At 56.7% G+C, this 15,407-nt stretch overlaps 1 protein-coding gene across 1 annotated transcript; it reads right to left on the minus strand.

Moving 5' to 3' along the window:
• Positions 1-13,098: 13,098 nt before the first annotated feature.
• On the minus strand, positions 13,099-14,620 carry LOC119375446 (uncharacterized). Its single transcript, XM_037645625.1, has 2 exons — positions 14,418-14,620; positions 13,099-13,633 (listed from the first exon to the last, which is right to left on the minus strand). Exons 1-2 carry the CDS (start codon positions 14,618-14,620, stop codon positions 13,099-13,101), a joined length of 738 nt encoding a protein of 245 aa, XP_037501553.1.
• Positions 14,621-15,407: the final 787 nt, after the last annotated feature.

Genomic DNA, 15,407 nt, shown 5'->3' on the forward strand with positions numbered 1-15,407 from the left:
CCCAATTCTTTTTGTCTACTACGAGCACAGGGCTGGCATAAACGAAGTTCATCTCGGTCACTATGCCGAGGTCCTTCCATTCCTTGACAATTCTTCGTATTGTTTCTAGCCCTTCGGCGTTTGTTCGATGTGGACGCAATGCAACAGGGGTGCTACCCGGCACTTCTACAATGTCCATCTTCAGCACACTTGTGCAGCCCAATTCTGCTGGGGTCATTGCAAATCATTCTCGAAATTCGTTTAAAACATCCACGAGTTCTAAATACTGGGACTCTGTCACAGAGGGTCCAACGTTCACGTCACAGCGTCGTATCCGCTGTCGTTCAGTTGGCACAGGTGCAGGTGCCTCTTTCACCGTTTTCTTTCCCTGCTCCGCGTCATCCAAAATGGACCTTCGTGGAGAAACCTGTAGTACCTCTACTGGTGTAGCTTGTCCAAGCGGCTGACTCTTTTGTATGAAGGCCTGACCGTCACCCACTGGGTCTATAGGAACAGTAACTTCGAGCGTCATGTCGAGCAGGACATCTTGACCACAGTGTCTGTATACGACGGGAGTGGTGATCCTTTGCTCCGTGCACAGTGTAATCCAGTTCACGGTGTCCCTCTGGAGTACGCACTCCTCCTTGGCTCTCAATTGCAGTCTTTGGTGACTTTCATCAGGCTCCAGATGAGCAAACGGACAGTCACTACAATGCCAAAACCGCATAGAACCTCCCATTCTTGCATAAGTGATGTAAGGCAACTCTCTGAATGTCCTTTCGACCAATAAATCGACAGATTGAGCTTCATCTGGGACTGCGAGGATGGGTATGTCCTTTGCCAAAACACCATCGATGCATAAATCGGACTTGCATCTTCCAATGCTTTTTGCCGCAGGCACGGTGCTATTTCCGAAACCATACAGGGCTGTAGACTCGGGAACGATTTCTAAGCCACATCGCACTGCTGTGGAGGCACGCAGGAGACAGCCAGAACTGTCTGTGTCAATGATCCCAACGACAGTGAACCTTCCATTCATAGTGACTTCCTTCAGCAACACGCTTGGGCTCTTGATTTCACATACTGGCTCAGTTATCGTGTTTGCTTCATTGCGCTGCAGTACCACCTTGCAGTGACGCTGTGGGTGATCTGTTCCATTGCAGCGAAGACGCTTCATCGGCCGTTATGGTTGCGGACAGTCTCTCGCTATATGGCCGTACCGGCCTCAGCTATAGCACTTTCGTTCTCTTTTTTCATTAGACAGAGGGGGTCGCCTGTCCTTAGTACTTGCTTCGTCGACTGATTTTCTTGCATGCAACATACTGGCATTCTGAGCACGTGTTTCGTCGCTCGCCGCTTTACGGTCACGTGTTGAACCAAAAAACTCTTGCCTTTCACGCTCAATCCTTTCGAACTCTGGAATGTCGTGCAAGATGCCGTCGTCGTCTTCATGACTTTTTCCGAGCAACATCGTGCTGAGTTGCTTCGAAAGTAGTCTTGTGATTATCTGCTCACGGGTGTCCCAGAAATCCAAGTTCGCCTCCTTGGACAACCGTACCTTGGCGTGGAAATAGACCACTGAGCTTTCGTGGCGCTGTTGCACGCGCTCGTGCATTGTGCGCCCGCGTTCCGCCGCGCGCGTCTGGCTCACACAGGTACGCCGAAAGCGCTCCTCACAATCCCTCCAAGTTTTGATTTCGGACCTCCTCGAACGCAGCCAGTTTCTTGCCGGTCCGATCAAACGGGACTTGGCGGTCTCAAGCATGAAAGACTCAGGCCAGCTGTGTAGCGTCGCAGTTGTACGGAGATTTTCAATCCAATCCCTTGCTGAGGTTGCGTCCTCGCAACCGTCGAAGCTTGGTATGTTGTTGCTGAGGTCGGGCATTACCTGGAACGCAGCGATTCCGCCGGGCGTTCCCGCGGACACGGGCTGTGGCGTCGCTGACGGAGCCAAGCGCTCGAGCAACGCCGTTAAGACGCGCTCATTTTCCATTAGAGCGTTCAACAGTTCGCGTACGGTAACACCATCATTTTGGCCGGCACCCAAGGGAGAATCCGCCTCACGCACAGTCTCAGCAGTAACACCACCCTCGTTGTCGCTGTTGGCTCGGGCGTCTCCACTCTGAACGTCCTTGTTGTTCACGGTGCCGCTCAGTTCGTTAGGCCTTGTAATCCAATCCCACTTCTGAGATGTTGGACATCCGGGACTCACAAATCACAGGATGGCTTGGTAAAATAAAAATGGTTTTAATAAGTTGAAAAAAGAAATGCTCACACGAAGGAACACATGTACTGAAGTTCGTTACACGGGGGGACACACATAGCGTCCGTCGAACTCACACTCACGGTCTATCGCGCGCGCATACGCAAAACCGCGCCGTCCGTCACACGAACGCGCACACTCTCAAGAGACTATACCACCACCAGGCTAGTCTCAAGCCACACCGCTGATCATGGCGCACGGGATCGGCGGCGCTGGCTACCCGCTAATAAAAATAGCTAACAGGCGTAAGGGGGGTAGACGCACGGCCTCCGTTTCCAGTGTGACCGCCTGAGACCAGGCCTCTTCGCACTGCCGCCACGTCTCGTCCGTGGGGGGTTCTCGAATGAGTCCTCGCAGTAGGCGGACCTGCGCACCGAGCAAGGAAGTGTTGTCGGGCGGAAGGTCCATGGCCGGCTCGTCAACTGGGGGTGTCGCAGCCCCGTCGTCAATATCCGCCATGTCGGGGTCCTCCGGCGACGCAGTCCCGGACGATGGGGCCGGCGACGACGAACCCGGACTGGCCAAGGGAGAGCCAGATGGGGTGCCCACATCCTGGAGGGGTGACGGGGTGTGCGCGGGTAAAACCCCGCTTGATGTTGATGGCGCTGCCGTGGTGCTAGTAGGCTGGTGTGCCACTATGGAGGAGTCGGTTGGAGCGGTCCGCGGACTGGGAGGTGCCGTCGGGACCTGGGGCGCCCCTGTCGCTGACAAAGCAGGTGGACGGCGGCCCGTGGCAGCGCCCACAGCATCCTGTAGGTCGTGCCTGCGCTCGTGATTTAGGAGACCACGCGCCGAGGGGAACGCCTGAGGACACCGGATGCAGCGGTGGCGGAAGACGGCTGGTGCAGTGGTGGGGACTTGCGAGGCCAGGCACGAGTGAGCCGAAGGGCGCGTAGGGAGCGAATCTGCACAGACTGAACAGACATAGAGTCGCTCCTGGATGCGCACGTCATGCTCACGCTCCAGGTGACGGCGGAGCGACTGCACCCTGGACGTCCACGAGGCCCCACCGTAGGAGGTGCTAAACCCACGCCTGATGCAACGCAGCACTGGAGGCACGGGGAGAAAGATCTTGAGGACTCCACGTGCCAGTGTAGGTGGACGAAGGGGTACCGGCCCAGTGGGCGGGGTAGAGGTGGAGGAAGTCGACCCCGAGACCGCAGACGACGTCTCCGAAGTCGCGGTGGAGGCATACGACCCTGGCCGGCGGCGGCGAATTGCAGGGGGTGCCGGGGAGTCCGCTGCTGGCGGTGCGGGTCGTCGTCGAGGGCGGCCAGAGGGCGGCGGTGTTGCCGGTCCGCTCCGAGAGGGTCCGGGCTGGGCCGGATCCCCTGGGGCAGCAGGCGTCCTCCTCCGTCGTCCAGGCATCCTTGCTCGGGCAGCAGGTCCAGGCGCACAGGTACGAGTAGCCGAGGGATCCAGGCCGGTCCGGGTAGCGGTGGTGGTCACAAGGACCAAGGCCCGATGTTGTCACCAACAGGCATTGGTGACCAGGCCGGGAGAGGCAGGCAAGAAAAGGTGGTCGCCGCTTACGAAAGCCTCTCCCGGGGATCTCCTCGTCCTGCTAGCAGGCCCAGGCCGCTGCTCCGGTAGGGAGTCCGGTACTCAGCCACTCTTCCCTCGTAGTGGGTCCTGGTCTCTGCTCCTGGTGGCTGCTCCCTCCTGGTCTGCTCCTCCTGGGCGGCCGAAGACCGTATACAAAGCCTTGTGGGGTGGCCAAGACCCACAAGGGACCGCTCCTGACCTTGAGGTAGACCAAAGACTACACAAAGAGAAGTTTATTGGACTTCTGACAAAAACAACACTGGTTACAGTAGTCTTCGTAACACAATACAGCGGCCCGTCCTGTGCATACAAAGGGTCACATGTGATAGGTGCTAATTTTTGTTTACCTAGGCCTGCCTGGTATTTCCCGGGAAACTCGTTACAAAGTGTTGCGGAAGAGGTCGTTTCTTTATACAATGCTAGGGACCTGTTTTGGAGTTTTTATATAAACCTTCACTGCACCAATTACAATTCTTATGGATACAGGTGTCGTGTGCGTGACTGCAACTATTGCTATTCCATTATACAATTCTAGGCAGAGAGGGGGGGTGTCAATATGGCGTGAGGGGAGGGTAGTTGCCCCTTACTAATGAAGAAAAACTTCATGTGCCAGCGGCGGAGGAACTGTTCCTCGCCGCCGGCCTCGAGCTCTTTGGAGAGGTAGCTCCATAGGAGCTGCCTGACCTTCGAAGCTGCCGGGTAGGCTGCCCTAACCGGGCCGTTTCTCGCCTCCGCAAGGCACCTCCTCTTCCAAATCGTGAGGATTGTGAATGTGACTACCAACTGTGCGAACGCGCCTTTGTTTCTACTGTGAATCGGAGGGGCGCGAATTCCGAAGTTTCTTGCCACAAGTCGCCAGACCGGCTTGGCCGCTACGCATTCGAAGAGCGCGTGCGATATTGATTCTTTAGAACGGCAGTTTGGGCATTTTGCTCTCGGTACGATGCCTAGGCGGGGCAGGCGTTGCCTTGTGGGTAAAACCTGCCACATTCGCTTCCACTCAAAGTCGTGCGCCTCGCAGCGTTTGTACCGTTTTTTGGACAGCCTCCGCAGTACTAAGTCGTCGATCTTCCGCTTTTCCTCCTCTGTCAACTGGTTGTGGGTTATTTCTTCTACTATCCGAGCAGGGGGGTCCTTGTCTATATCGGAATCCGGAGCTTCTTTAGCGATGATTTTCATTGTTGTTGCCGCCGCCTTGTAGAAGGCGGATGGGGATTCAACGCGCGGCCCGGGGCGGTTGTCGGTGTCCAGAAAGAAGGTGCTCGTACTGGACCAGTACACTAAGAGGCATTTGCCGATGTAATCGGTTGCCTGCTACAGCATACGGCAGGTTTTTAAGGAGAGTAGCTTACTAGTCATGAGCACATGAGGGAGACCGAGGCCCCCGCTACTCTCGGGCAGCTATAATAGGTGTCGTTTCGCAGGCGGTGCCTTTATCACAGAGGAGGCTGTTGATGAGGATGTTCAGCTCGCTAGCCATTTTATTCGGGATAACTGCGACCCTGCTGGAGAAAAAAGGGAAGGCGCACACTGTGGTTCTAGTCACGAGTGCTTTCTCACGTAGTGCGAGGTCGACTTGCTTGATACGGGCCGCTGCGTGTCTCGCCCTCTCAAGGGCCCTTTGCCACGTAGTGGTCGCCACGCCGTCGCAGGTGAAGTATACCCCTAGGACCTTTACGGAAGTCACTATTTGGATATCTCCTATTGCATCCCGCGGGAAGGTGCCAAACAGTAGTGCTTTGGTTTTCTCTAAATCTAGAGCCGCACCGGAGACGCTGGCGCACGCCGAAAAAGTCGACTGAAACTCCTGAAGGCTCCTCACGTCTCTCACAAAGAGGGAGAAGTCGTCTGCGTACGGTAGGACTTTCACTTGCTCCTGCCCCGTCATCGGGAAGCCGCGGATGTTTGGGTGGGCTACAAGGCTTGTCAGCAACGGTTCGCGCGACATTATATAAAAGGTCGGCCCTAGAGGGCATCCTTGCCTAATTCCTTGGGTGTATCTGAACTCGGGAGTCGTAGAACCGTTGAGAACGATGCTGCAAGTTAGGTCTTCGTACAGCAGCTCCACAAGCCAAACCGAGTTCGCCGAGAAGCCGAACTCTTTGACCACCTCGAAGAGGTAGCGGTGTTTCACCCTATCGAAGGCCTTCGCCTGTTCTAGGGAAAGAAAGGCGCCGCTCAGGCCTCTTGAGGTCGTGTATTCGAAAATGTCGCGAATAACCGTCAGATTCGCGAATAGCGATCTTTCTGGTACTGCACATGACTGATATGAAGAGATTATTTGCGGCAACAACAGCTTTATCCTATTGTTTAGAATGGTGGCTACCATTTTGTAGTCGGTGTTTAAAAGGGTGATTGGTCTCCTTGCCGCCGGCTCACTTGACTGTGCCCCGTCCTAACAAAGCAGAACGACACTGCCTACCCCAAAGGAGGCGGGCTTTTGGTGCTTTGTAAGGATAGCGTTCACGAGCGATTGCAGTGCCTCGCCCAGCACATCGAAGAAAGTGGCGTAGAATCCGGTCGTGAGGCCGTCCGCGCCCGGGGCGGAATTAGGCGTCATGGACTCAATCGCGCAGCGTAGTTCTTCCAGAGTAGTTTCGCTACCTAGGTTTTCTGTCTCCCCCTCGTCCAGGCGCTGGAGGTTCCGGCACAGTTCCCTGATGTGTCCTGTCATTTGTTCGGACTCGCATGGATCATTGTTTTGGAACTGCGCCAAGAAGAAGTCGCGGAAGATGGCCTCGATTTCCCTCTGGTCCGTGGTTACTGTGCCATCCGGTCTCTTTGTCTCCGTGATCCGGAGGCCTCCATTTCCGCTACCTTCCCTCAGATCGGCCCCAGTAACATCATCGGTCCCTCCGCTCGTGCCAGTAGGCCTTCGCGTCTTTTCCCTCAATACACGATTGTACTTCTCTTCGAGAGTTGCGTAGTATTCGCTCATACATGTGGTGAGCGTCTCGGCCCCTTTGACAATCTGCATTCGGCGGAGTAGCTCTTTCATTTTTTCGGTGAGGCGTCTGTTTCTTGCTTTGCCCTCTTCCTGTAGGAACGCCTTCCATTCTATCTTGAGCCTATCCCACACGGGTGGGGTTATTTGGTCGGTCCTTTCAATCGACGCTTGAAGGAACTCCGTTGTCCTGTCGATACTCTCCTGTTCCTGTAGCAGTACGGGGTCCAGTCGCCAGCTTGTGTTGCTGAAACGTGGGCCGGGCGACCCTCTCACCGTTGTTACCAACGGCACGTGGTCCATCTTTCCCACCAGGTTGTCGGGGAGGTCGAGGACTTCGCATGCCTCTACCGAGGGGAGGAGGAGTTCCGGCAAGTACATACGGTCGATGCGGCTTGCCGTGTATCGGGACATCCGGGTTGGCGCAAAGGAGCCTTTATAAAGGTGGACCCAGACGTCCGACAAGTTTAGGTGGCGCACGACTTTCACAAGTTCTTTGGCGTGATAAGTCGATCCTCCTTGGCCCGGGCCCCTCACGTCCCGCTTGGAATCGACCACACAGTTAAAGTCTCCCACAAGAACGTGCGGGAGAGCCTCCAGAAGGAGTTGGTGGACCTCTTTGAAGTAGTTGTTGGTGTTCGACCGTGTCACCGGGGCGTAAATGTTTACAAAACGTATCTTTTTTCCGTCGATGAACACGTCCAGCATGATGGTGCGTCCGTTGGCATCGAACATGTAGTCAGATTTTTGGCGAAAGCGGCCCAATACAAAAATGACTCCTACGCCACATGCTCTCGTGCGCGTCCATGAGAAAAAGGCGTCCACCTGGTGGTCTCGGCGGAACGTAACCACTTCCAACTGGGTCCGAAAATTTGTCTCCTGTATGACCAGGAGGTCTATGGCTTGGCTTTCGGCGAACCGTAATACCTCTTGCTGCTTCGCCCTGTCCCTAAACCCTCGGACATTCCACGTCGCAAACCTAATCTTAGTCATAGCCGTGACTGTCGGCCTTAAAAAAAAGAAAAAAAGGCGCTATCGCGATGAGGAGGAGGGCAGCGGCAAAAGCAGACGCTGGCCGATTATGGCCTTGAGCGAATGTGGCTGTTACGTCACGCTTTGTTTACCCCGCCGTCGGGGGGCTCTTTCTTTCCCCCTGGGGGGGGGGGGGGGTTTCCCCGAGCTTCGGCGCTTTCGCTTGAGGCGGTGCATCGCTGTCGCTACTCGCGACTTTACCTTGTGAACGGCGCAGGCTCATCTCCTGGCTGCCCGTCCGCCCGGTATTCGCGCTCTTGTTGGCGTCCGTTTGCCGTTGACGTGAACGTGAGCGGTGTCTCTTCTCTAGGCCGGTTGGCGCCGTACACGGTGCGGGAGGTGGACTTGCCGCGCTACTGGTCGAAGGCCTCGGATGGCGGGGACTTGACCCGGTCGCCGAGCGGTCGTGATCGTTGTCGGATGGCAAAACATAGCGCCCGCAACTGACAGTCGGAATGTCATCCGTGCGGGTTGCAGGGCCACTCGCAGGAGGCAGCGGTGGAAAATTCCTGCTGTCTAGCTGAGGGGTGGGCGTAATGTTGTCGTCAAGCTGCTCGGCGATTTGGGGGACCTCCTGCTCCTCGCTCGCCCAGCGTGCGTCGGACCATGATTCTCGGGAGCTTTCGGCAGAACTAGGCTCCGTTGCGCTATCCACCGTTACCGTGGTTGCGCCATCTGTGTCCGAGCTCTCCTGTAGTGTGGCCTGTGCCTCGGAGAGCGGCGTTGCGGTCTGTGCAACCTCCTGTTGGTTGCTGTCCCAGTAAGGGGAGGGCTGCCTCGGTAGCTGGGGTGGGGCTCTGGGTGTTAAAACTTGGAGGCCCGATGTCGTCGCCTGCACGTTCGATGGGGCGGACACGCGGCCGCCCTCGGGGATATCGCCCGCGGTGGGTGGGGCGCCTCGTGCCGCCGCGACATAAGAACGCTTCCGGAAGCAATCCCGCGTGCCGTCCTTGCCGCCACAACGTTTGCACTCCGCTGCGCACCCGTCAATGTCGTGCCCAAATATGCCGCAGCGCTTACAAAACAGGGCTGAGCAGGCCGTGGCCGTGTGACCGACCTCCCCGCAACGTTCACATACGCGTTTCATTCCGCGGTATTCGCACATAATTTTGTGCCCCGCAACGGTCGCGAAGTTGGGCACGGGCCTGCACGTCTCTATCTTGACCACGCGCACCCCGTTCAGCTTGTGTGGGCGGCTAGCCACCGTGGCGAAGGAGACGCCCTTCACCTTACCGTACTGCGCTGAGGCGTTAGTAAGGATTTCGTCTGGGACGTACGCGGGGAAGCGGTACACGTTCACGTAAGTGATGGGAGGGCCCACCGCTTCCACCGCCACTTTTTCGTTATTTACACGGAACCCCTCCGCCACGATGAGGCGCGTAACCTGGTTCGCGTTGCGCGTTCACACAAGGAAACGCGACCCCCCATGTGCTGCAACACCAGAACACTGTCCTCACCCGCGGTTGCCTCAATCGCGTCAATGACATCGTCTATTGACACATCGCCTTCAGGCGCATTGAACATAAAGCTGTTTTCCCTCACCGGGAGGTTGCCGTTAGTCGCCATTCCGGTTGGCGTAGCCGGGCGCTCGCCGGGCCGGGTGGGGGGCGTGTCTCGTAGTCTGGTAATGCGCAGCTTGCGCTGCGCCCTGGTGAACGGGCGGCAGAGCCGAAGCAGGGACCGCGGCGTTGAGGTGGGCTGCAGGGGTAGCGATGAGGACCTCCGGGACAGCAGGCGGCGCCCAAGGTCATCACTCCTCCTGGCTCGAGGTGGGCGTCGGGCGGGCAGGCCCGAGACCGGGGAGGGCGGGGAGGGCTTAGTGCCGCGCGCGGGAGGCGGCAGCACCAAGGGCTGGGAGGATCTTCTTTTAGCCGGTTGGGACCCGGGAGTCCACGTCGACGTGACGGGGCCCCAGGTGAGACTTTGTGACGAGTCAAAGAACTGCTCGCTCGACACTTTGATCTTAGCCAAAACGCCGAGAAGCGATAACGAATTAATTGTCCTTAATTGGAGTGGAACAATTCAGACCACATTAAGAGGTCCGGCAAACCACCAGGTAAATAACAGCAAAGCAATTCACCCGTCCGAGCACTGCAACGTGGCCGTGTGCAACGAGCATGGTTTGGCTTGCTACACTGCATTGCTGTTACTCCAATCACCACAAAAATTCCTTGCCTGCATAAAAGAATTCTAAAACCATCAACTTGCTTTTGCAAAGCCTCGAAAAAAAACGCGAGTGGACGTGCTCTCGCTCGCGCGCTGACGTCACACACGACGCCGGTCGCAGCGTGATACCACACGACACGGAGAACACGAGCCAACACTTCTTTTCCACGAACATCATGTTTACTTGTATTGCTCGCGGCCAGCCATGGCACCAAAGTGTGACCAACAGCAGCACCCCCCCCCCTTCTTTTTTTCCCCGGAAAAAAAATCCCTTACGTCACACATCCAACATGGCTTCTGCCGGGGTACGCTGGCTGCCCAACGCCCCCGGAACGTCGACTTCAAGCACCGCGAAGAGGACGTGCCGACGGCATCAGCGTACTCCTTGCATACGTTGAAACCGCCTTTGTCAGTTCCGGCGTGACGGACACCGCACCGCCGCAGCCTGCGAGCCGTTCCTCAGGCAAGGAAAGACCTGCGGCGAGGCCGACCCATGAAGCCGTGCGTCATATCAACTGGCGTGTTTTGTGCTGCCGGTGAACGGGGGTGACGTGGTGCTTGGTAATGGAACGTGGTGTGCCGCGCTCACGGGAATGGTTTAAATTTCAGAGGTGTGCACGGCAAACACCACCACAGCGAATGCGTTCACGAGTGGGGTCATGAAGCTCCTTTTACGGCATTTCACGGTGCGAAGTGAACGTGTACACACTGCCTATGTCCGCGATATCGAAGTTTTGCTGCTATAGTGGCGTGTACGAGCCGCCGGCACGACGCCCCCGCGTCCGAGCGAGGCATGAGACCGCACAAGCAGCGCGGAAAAGGTCGCGGAAATCAGTGGATAAGCGATCGCCTGGAGGGAACAATGTATAAATAAGACGTGGTAAGAGAGAGACCACGTCTTACTTATACACCCTTCCCTCCAAAAATAAGAAACAACGAAAGACGCACCACGCACCCGGTGCGGTGGTGCCCCGACGAGCGAGAATTCGTTTCAAGCGCAGCGCCGGGTGCGCGTGTTTGTGTGCTTTTCTTGTGTCCGCCGACTTGGGCCACAGATTTCACCAGCGGCAGGGGCGATTCGTTGCTGCCACCCACCGCACGTTTCGATACCTGATGAATTTGTGCTCTCGGCCATTGCGCTGGTGATGACAACACATGTTCCTGGGCTTCATATATTTGTTCATCCGTCGTTTGCTTTGGTTTCATCAAGCGCAAGGCTACGAAAAGGGTATCTTTGCGTGTGCAGCTGTATGCGTGTTGCTTGAAATGTGAGCGCTGACCACACGGACGCACGTAGACGCGAAATAAAAATGGAAAATCGAAACTTTCATTTCTCTCCATTGTGCACAACATCTTCAAATCTTTTTAAAAGCCGAGAGTGCCAAAATTGTTGTCCTGTCATCTCATCCCCCTCCCTATTGCAAAATACAATATCGAAATAGCGTTCGCACAAACAACGAGCTGCATGAAGAGCGAAACATTCACCTCGCGCGCGAGCGAGCGCACGCAAAAACCGCGTTAGCCGGGGCGGGCGAGCAGGTTAAGACCAGCGTGCAGAAGCATCCCCAGACAAGGCATACATTTTACGATTAGTACAATCACACTTCCAACTCATTTTAGACTGCAATATTCTCACCCCCAAGGGGGTGAGTGGGCCGATCCCGGGATCAGTACGAAGACTGGTTGCGCTATTTCTTTATAATTTTTTTTGTTTGTTCTGGGAGCAATAAAGATACCACCACCACCACCGATCCCGGGATAGTGCAATACCGGCCAAGCCGTGGCGGAGGTGAAGCAAGCTTCAAGCACTCCGCCCCATTCCAAAAAAAAAAAACGACAGGCCTGCCCGGAAAGCGCAGCACAGTCACATCGAAAGCTCGAAGAGCGGCATTTCTAGAGCCCGTTGTAAACTCTCTTGGGGCTACTAATACAAGTACACTAGCAACGTACCCAATACGCTGTAAATCACAATATTTGTGAAGTTGGGAAGCACCTACAACACCGTTAGTTATCATTGTGCGCAGAAGCGAGGTTCCAGCTACACATCTGTAAGGCATTATGTGCACTTTGTTTACGTGACTACTGATGACGATGAAGAATTGTGGCTCAGCTCTTGTAATGGGTTGGAAGCTTTCAACGGCTCACCAGTTACGCAATTCGCACTATGTGACGCCCGGTCGCTATTTCACTCTCCCATCATGCAATATAACATACGTTGGCGTGAGAAAGAGACAGAGAGAGGAGGGAAGAGCTTTATTGAGACCCTGAGGAAATGTATGATGGGCTTATGGGCTTCCTTTGCAACCAATGCAAGTGCACTTGCGACGAACACACTACGCTATATCTCATCATAATTTCTGTGATGTAGGGAAACAGCCACTACGCCATTTTTCGTCATTCAAAGGAGAGCCGTGGTACCCGCTAAAAACATGTAAGTCATTATGCGCTTTGTTGGTGCTGTGCGTGATGACGATGAAGAATTATTGCAGATCCCCTTGTAATGGGTTGGAAGCATCCAACAGCCCACTCGTTGCGCAATTCGCATTGTGTGCCGCCTGGTTACAGAATTCGCGTTGTGTGGTGCGTGGTTGTTATTTCACTCTTCTACCGCACTGAATTACATATGTTAATGTCGTTCCTTCTGGACACGAAGCCTGTATAGCGTCTTCTTGCAAGGCAGTTCCAAGTACCGGCATGGCTCTGAGGTACAACACTGGGCTCCCACGCAGAGGGCCCAGGTTCGAACCCCGTTCCATCCTGGAAATTTTTTCTTATTTCGTTTTTTCTTATTTCGAGCGATAGTGGTTACGGACACCGCCGGCGCCGGCGGCGGACAACTACGGCGCCAAAAACGGGCGTTGAAATGATCTTATAACAGCTTTCGCTGTAATAAGTTTATTATCCTGGGTCCAAATAGGACCCGTATCAGATATTAAGCAGATAAGAACGGACTGGTTGGTTTATTGATGAGTAAGAGGCAGGGGCGTAGCCAAGGGGGGGGGGGGAGGCATGCGAGAACACTAGTGAGAGTCCTGGTGAGGCACGTAAAGGCAGGGGGCGCACTGGGTGACACGGCTAACACACAGCACCGAGCACACACATGCACCGGGGGAAAAATCGCAGACACACGCGATCACACTAGGGGGGCACAGCACGTAGAGCCAAGCGATTAGGGTCGGCCGCCGCGCACATGAACATGATAAATGTTCCGCGACGCCGCCAGCACTTCGCTGACGCAGGTCTTCTTGAACAGCCGCAGGTAGGGTCGGGAGCAGAGTCGGCGCAGGACGCGGTCATTGTCGGGGTCCCACGCGCCCAACGCGCCGACGATGACGGCTGCCACCAAAACCCGCTGGTAGCGTCGGCGGAGGTAGGCGGCGACTAGCTCATAACGGGAGACCTTGTCGTTCCTCGTGTTAGTGAAAGCCTTGCGCGTGTTTTCGAACGGACCCGCCACATCCAGTACGATGGCCTCTTTACCGCGAACGAGGACAAGGTGGGGCCGTAGTCCGGTGTCGCCAACAGGCCGGTTCTCGAAGGCGATGCTGAAGTTCCGCGACGCTGCGGTACGGATACGGGCGACCACGGCGTTGTGCCGAGCCGTGTACAAGGCGCTCCTTGCCATACAGTGGCCCAGCAGGTGCGGCAGGGTCTCCCGCTGGTAACCGCAGGTCCGGCATCGCTGGTCGCGCTCCGGAGGGCCCCTGTGATGATGGGTTCGTGGGCCCTCAGACGCAGACAGAGTCAAGGACAAGAAAACATTTATACACAACACGCATCAAACGACACATACACATACATTTGCTGGACACTACTATACAAAATGACCTTCCCTCTAAGCCTCAATCCTTACAGTCCTATACGCCTATGCGAGTATCCGCGCGTCCTGCCTAGTACGGAGTCTATTGTTCCGTAGACGTCACTCACGGCACCGACGACCGCGTAGCTGACGCACGCTCGCAGCAGGAGAGGCACGACGAGCCGTCGACGTGGCAGACCCAGATCCCGAGCTGCTCGCTCAGGACCCACGGCACCACGATGCACCCGGAGTAGCACCGAGTTCCCTCAGCATTCGGTAGTGCCGGACCGCAATACGTGGCACCAGGACCACGTCCTCAGAAGTCGGTAGTGCCGGACCCCAGCAGCCTCAGCACCATGGGCCGACTCGGTAGCTGGCTGGCCTCGGACACGCCATCTGGCACACCATCAGTAGCTTGGCCTGGCCCGCTCGCACGTCCACCGCAGGAACACGCCGCAAGGCCTCGCCTGGGACACCCGTTCGCCACAGGAAACGCCAGGCTCGTCCCGGCTGCTCTGATGGCCCCCAGCTCGCGGATCGAACGAGCTGCTTCTTGCTCGATCAGTGGCCACGCACGCTCTGTCGTCGCCGTTCTGAAGCTCACGCGCTTCACGTTGGCGCCTCTCGCGCGCACTCCGTCGTCTTCACTTTTGTTTTCGCTTGCTAATAACGTCTTACTACAGCCCCACATGGCGGCGCCGTTCAAAGAAAGTAGGTTGAGGCGCGCCCGGTGAACAAAGCGCCAGTCCGCGAAGTGAGTGTAGGCCCCACTCCGCATGACATGTGAACTGGCGCGGTCCGCCGAGACGCACGCCATGACCTTCCCCTTGTTCGGCTGGGCAAGCAGGCCACGGTCGCGGTCCGCCGCGAGGACCTCGCGGATGGACCGCATGACGCGGTTCCGGTGCGTCGACGGGATGGTGACGTCGGCGCAAGTGAGAGAGGTGTTGTCCGGGGAAATGTGCTAGGCGACGTGGAGGCGACGCGAAGCCTTGCGAGCCTCCGTCCATATCGACCGGAGCTGAGTGGCAGGGGGGCGGAACACGCCGTCGATCTCGCCCGACAGGTAAGACTCGAGCTCCGACCGGGTCGCCTCCCAGCCGCGGCGCGCCGACGCCACCGCGTAGGCGTCGGAGAGCGCTAGAGTGCGCAGTTCCCGGTCCGCCATGGTTAGGAGTTTGAAAGCGGAGTTGACGTGACAGACGTCGCTCAACTCCGCGGCCACGGGGATGGCAGCAGCTCCGCCGGCGGCGCTCCCGTACACGTAATGCGTCGAAGCGTTGGTCGGAAGGTACAACGTCCGGTTGACCAGGGCGCGCACGGCGTCGTCGAGCCGGCGCCAGTCGGTCTTGTAAAGGACGCCGCATCGTATGGCAAAGTTGAGCGCCGGGTATACGAACGTACGTACGGCGTCCAGTCGCTGCCATGGTGCCAACATCGAGGACAAGATGGTACGGGCCTGTGATATGGCGTCGTCTATAACCGAGCCCGTGCGTGAAGGAATGCGGAACCCCACGGGGCGTCCCAGGAACCGCAGAGGCTGGCTGTCCTGCAGCGGCGTGATGGCGACGCCGGAGACCGTGAAGATGGTGGGCCGCATTCCGACGGGCGTTCTCCCGCACATGTGCAGTGAAGAGCACTTGGTCGGGTTTAGGGCCAAGCCAAGTGGGGTCGCAAGG

The sequence above is a fragment of the Rhipicephalus sanguineus genome, chromosome 11 (genome assembly GCF_013339695.2).
Source record: "Rhipicephalus sanguineus isolate Rsan-2018 chromosome 11, BIME_Rsan_1.4, whole genome shotgun sequence".
NCBI classification, from domain to species: Eukaryota; Metazoa; Arthropoda; class Arachnida; order Ixodida; family Ixodidae; genus Rhipicephalus; species Rhipicephalus sanguineus.